The 5,440-nt window shown below is 37.0% G+C and overlaps 1 protein-coding gene across 1 annotated transcript; it reads left to right on the plus strand.

Annotated features, from left to right (window-relative positions):
* Positions 1-723: 723 nt before the first annotated feature.
* On the plus strand, positions 724-3,977 carry LOC113312830. Its single transcript, XM_026561567.1, has 9 exons — positions 724-728; positions 820-874; positions 1,011-1,061; positions 1,145-1,208; positions 1,297-1,346; positions 1,445-1,528; positions 2,312-2,386; positions 2,544-2,620; positions 2,711-3,977. Exons 1-9 carry the CDS (start codon positions 724-726, stop codon positions 3,975-3,977), a joined length of 1,728 nt encoding a protein of 575 aa, XP_026417352.1.
* The last annotated feature ends 1,463 nt before the right edge of the window (positions 3,978-5,440 follow it).

Here is a 5,440-nt window from a genome sequence, read left to right on the forward strand (position 1 = left end):
CTTTATTGCTTAGGCATATTCCTATGCATATGGAAAACATCAAGTTTTTCCATATATGCACCCACTATGGTTATGCCAAACTGCCAAACTCATATACCTATATGTCAGGAATAACATATAGGCATACACGACAGAGTTCCATCAAGCGATAGAATCTGCTGAGCGATAGAGATTTTATCGCTGGCGATATTCTCTTTATCTCCGAGTAATTTTATCAATAGTATAAAAAGAAGTGGTGTCTGTATATGGGACACATCTGACCATTGAAAATAGGTTGTGAACGGTTGAGATTGGGCAATCTGTGATTTTGTCTTTGGGACACATCAAACCGTCTGTTACATCTCTCAAATTAGAGTAACGACAAAGATCGTGACTTGACCCGACCAAAGTTAACGTTAGCCGATGTTGCAGTTTGTTTTCTGAACATGGTTCCGACCAACTTACTCATGACCCATGCAGAAGGCTTTATGACACGGATCAGATTCCTTATGTGAATTTAATTCCTAAGCTTAACCTAAAAAATAGCTCTCCAAAACTTCTCCTATTCGCTTCAATTTTACCTTTCCTAAACTTTTCATTCCTCGCTTCAGTTTCTTTGTCCAATTCCTTACCAAACTCTTTACCTTATAAGAGGCGTCAACCTAAGCCGAAGGAATCATCAATCAATCAATTATTTTCAATTCTCAATTACGACAACGAGTTCTATTATTACCAGAGGAAAATATGAGGTAATGGAAAATATGAGGTAATTATTCGGTTGTGCAAATTGCAAAAAAAAATTGAATTAAAATTGGTTTACTAACTTCTGTTTTGTTTTAGTCCTCCGTCATGTTGCAGCATAGAATTGACAAAGCAGCTACAATACCATCCATCAGTAATCTTCTCATACTCAACTAATAATAAGAATACACTCACAATGGAGTTCTTCTTTTTTTCAATCTTCTTAATAAGAATACATTAATTTACTTTGATAATAAGAACATTCACATTGAGATTTTTTTCCTAAACAGGCAAGATCCTTGGCACAAAAAGCACGCCGTCAAAAAGAAAAACAAGAAAAGGTATTAACTAAGAAAAGAGCCAAAAAGATGCAGATATTGATTTTTAAGACTGTCAACTAATTTATGTTCTAAATTTACAATAGGCACAAAAAGAACCAAGGTGTTCTCCCAACAAGTCTTCTTCAACAACCCAGAAAGAACCCATCAGTAATTTTCTTATCAAACTAATACTACATTTACTCTTCATAATCATGTAAATATAGGTGCGGATATTGATTTTTTTTTTGTTCTATAGGCAGCATCCTTGGCACAAAAAAACGTCGTGAAAGAGAAAAACAAGAGAAGGTACATAAATTAAAAGAAAGAAGAAATTATTAATTTTTTTTATTCATATCTTTGCTGTAGACTCATAATTAATTTCTTTTCCTTTAAATTTATAACAGGAGCAGATAACACATTATGTTATTCCAACAACTCTTATTCAACCTGAAGCATTATGCTGCAATGAGGGGCGTGACAGAGCTAAAGTACTGCTTTATCATTAGGTTTAATATAGATTTAATGTAAATTCAAACGTTTAATAACATAAGCACATACAGAAGTTTGATAAAAGCACTTACTTGAATTGACAGGCACGGATGTCACTGTCACAGCGACAACGTCGCAGCAGAGAACTGAATCAACATCTTTCTAACCACAGGGAGCACCTTTAGGACAAGCAGAAAAGGAACCATCAAGAGTAAACTTCTGATTCATGTCTACACTAACATTGATTTAGAATATTAAGAGATTACTTAAATTTATATAACAACAGGTTGCATCCTTGGCACAAAAAAAAACGTCGTGAAAGAGAGAAACAAGAAAAAATACAACGGTAGTCAATGGAAACTCAACAATAATTACAAATTCAACATCAATTACAAAAAATAAAGGGGGAGCCAATTAAATTACAAGTGAGGAATACATAAGATACTTATATTTTCAGTTTCTGAATGAAACTTACAGATGTTGTTGAATATGATTTCCTCCTTCGTGTCCCAACCAATGGAAAATCTGAGATTAGAACAGTGGAAAATCTAGAAAGAAAACAACGAAATATAGTAAGTTCATGTTAGCAATAGCATCTGAAAAAGAGGGAATGAATGTCAGAATAGGTACAAATATTAAGAAAGGATAAAAATCAATGATGTCACGTAATGCAGTTGTTATTATTATTGTGTCATTTAAATATGGGAATTAATCCCTTTGATCATCAATTAGAACATTTTCCAAATCATTTCATCAACCACTTGGTGTCTTTGTAATTGCAGAATACCCGGCATAAAAAAATAAGGACAAAAGAGCCACAAGATCATAATGTCTTTGAAGCTGCATATGAAGATCAGGTAAATATGAGATGATGCTACTGGGGCCACTGAACTTAACCACTCAATTATAATCGCTGCTTTGTGAAAATATCTACTCGAACATCTAAAATAATAAAAAAAGAAATATATGGATGTTGTGTATGCTGACTAGCTATCTTTTTTGCGTTCACTGCAGATGAATACAGTAGCTATGGGAAGTAATAAGCGGATAGGATCACTACGTACACCATCCACTTCAGATGAAAATGAGATGTAATATACTAAAATTTAAAGGTACCAATGTATATAAATTCTATTTGAGTATTGTTTTAACGATGTGTGCTGTAATTTATTTTCAAACAGGTCTATTCCTGCTCCAGATATATCTTCTGATGAGTATACTGATTATGAATATTCTTCGGATGAAGAAGCTGATGACGAATACGAAAATGTACTTAAAGCTGTTGGAAATATACTTGTTGTTAATTTTAATGAGACCGGAAGAAATTATCTCGGAAAGATGGACGTTCCCTGCTCATTTTGTGGTGCTCTGCATTCGATTGACGAGAAATTAACCGAATCATCTTTTAAGAACCCCAAATTTGGTAAATGTTGTCATAAAGGAAAAGTTAATCTTCCAGCACTACGTACACCTCCTGATTCATTAAGAGAATTATTTGAAGGTGATGATGATAAATCAGAGACGTTTAGGAAAAATATTAGAAGTTTAAATGCTACTAATGCATTTACAAATCTTGGATGCAAATACGACACAAGGGTATCAAAAGGTGGAGGACCTCCATGTTTTTCAATACATGGTGAATTACGACATAATAGTGGATCTTTGACACCTAAAGAAGGAGAGGATGCAATTTACTCGCAACTATACATATATGATCCATCTCATGCATTGGCTATACAGGAAAAAAGAAATCCAAATCTAAGTAGAGAAGTTCTTAAAATTATCCAGGATAAACTATTGGAGCACAACATTTTCATTACGAAGTTTCGGCAAGCACACGATATCTTAAGAGATAATGAGGTGTCATCTCAGAAGCCTGTGCAGGTCTCCCTACATTTTAATGAGAATTCTGATAAGAGGCGATATAATCTGCCAACTGCGAAAGAAGTATCCGTCATCATACCTGAAAATCCCAGCGACATAAAAGCACCCCGTGATATTCTTTTGCATCTAAAAGCAGGAAAAGGATTTACAATAATTAATGAATGGCATCCTTCATATCTACCTTTGCACTATGTTTTACTATTCCCTTACGGTGAGTTAGGTTGGAGCACCAAACTTGCACAATGGGATGGAAAATATTTTACCAAAACAAATCTATCCCAGATGCACTTTTACAGTTACTATCTTTTTCAGCGCCACTCAGAATATTCAACAATTCTGAGAGGAGGAAAACTATTCCAAGAATTCTTAGTAGATGCATGGGCTTCGACTGAACAAAGTCGTTTAAATTTTATGAGATTTAACCAGATAAATCTACGTGCAGATCAATATGCTTCAATAATAAAAATGAAAGATGCTGGATTAACACCTAAAGAAGGAGGTACACCATGCATTTTACCATCCTCATATATTGGGAGTCCAAGAAACATGTATGAAATCTACTGATCGCTGTCGTATGCGTCAAAAATAATTACACTTTCTTACTACTCAAAATATATTATGAAGCAAGGGCAAGAAATGATCGTTCCCACAGAGAGGTCTTAGGTTGCCAATATGTTTCGGTTTCTTATGTAAAGCCAGGGGGTTTTCTGATTTTTATATACTAAAATAAAATAACGGGCCGTGAGTTATAACCCCAAAGGTGTCACTATCCATATACAAAAACTCCAACAAAACAAATTGTTTACAAAAACCCCATTTAACATAAATTGTCTATATTAGCCTTCTAGTTTAAATCACCCCAACAAAAATAAAAAACAACCCCACCTTTAATTTTAAATCACCCCAACAAAAATAAAAATCAACTCCACCATTAATTTCTATTATATTATCACCACCACAAAATAACACCACCAGCAGAACCACCACTGTGCCGCCACCACTGACCACCGCCGTCGCCAAAAAAAACCATTGTCAACCGCCGCCACCGCCGTTACCGACCACCACCATCACCACCTCCACCGCCGCCAACCACCACCGCGCCACCTCCTCCACCGCCGCCAACCACCTCCGCCGCCACCACCACCACCGCGCCACCACCGCCCACCACCCCCGCCACCACCGCGCCACCCCCACCACCACCACCGCCGCCTCCCACCACCGCCGCCGCCAACCACCACCCGCACCGCCTCCACCACCGCCACCACCACACCGCCACCCAACACAACACCACCACCTCCATCCCCGAAAACCACCACCGCGCCACCGCCGACCACCACCACAGACCACCACTGTCGCCAACCACCACCACCAGCAACACCACCATTATCGCCGACCACCACCACCAACCAGTCGCCACCGCTACAAAAAATGAATTTCATTGATCAATATTCAACAAAATAAGAAAAAAATGATGAAACCAAACAGAAAAAATGATGAAACCAAAATTGGTTTCACCAAAACTAGATGAAACCTAATTAGGTTTCATCATTTTTCCACATATTGTCATTTCGCCAACACAGCTTCAATGATGAAACCAAACCAAAATAAACTAGGCAAAAATGACCAAAACTAGATAAAACCTAATTAGGTTTCATCATTTTTCCACATATTGTCATTTCGCCAACACAACTTCAATGATGAAACCAAACCAAAATAAACTAGGCAAAAATGATGAAACCAAAGTTGGTTTCACCAAAACTAGATGAAACCGAAATTGGTTTCATCATTTTTCCACATTGTCATTTCACCAATAACCACCGCGACCAACACCATAACCACACTATGGTTGTACGGGTCTGAGTGGCCATAACATAGTTTTGCTACTCCATAACCACAGATCAAATTAACTAGTTAATTAATTTAGAATGGAATGCTAATACGATAGCCTCTCCTGCACGTATCTTTATCATATAATCAGGACTGCCCATTTCAACTCCAGCTCTGTTCACATCGTTCCTCGATGGATT

This window comes from Papaver somniferum, chromosome 9 (assembly GCF_003573695.1).
Source record: "Papaver somniferum cultivar HN1 chromosome 9, ASM357369v1, whole genome shotgun sequence".
Lineage (NCBI taxonomy): Eukaryota > Viridiplantae > Streptophyta > Magnoliopsida > Ranunculales > Papaveraceae > Papaver > Papaver somniferum.

What these genes read in the sequence shown, in the direction of transcription:
- LOC113312830 (XM_026561567.1), top strand. An exon ending in AGGGGCGTGACAGAGCTAAA is followed by an intron (nt 1,529 to 2,311) that starts GTACTGCTTTAT and finishes TTGTAATTGCAG; the next exon opens with AATACCCGGCATAAAAAAAT. An exon ending in ACTTCAGATGAAAATGAGAT is followed by an intron (nt 2,621 to 2,710) that starts GTAATATACTAA and finishes ATTTTCAAACAG; the next exon opens with GTCTATTCCTGCTCCAGATA.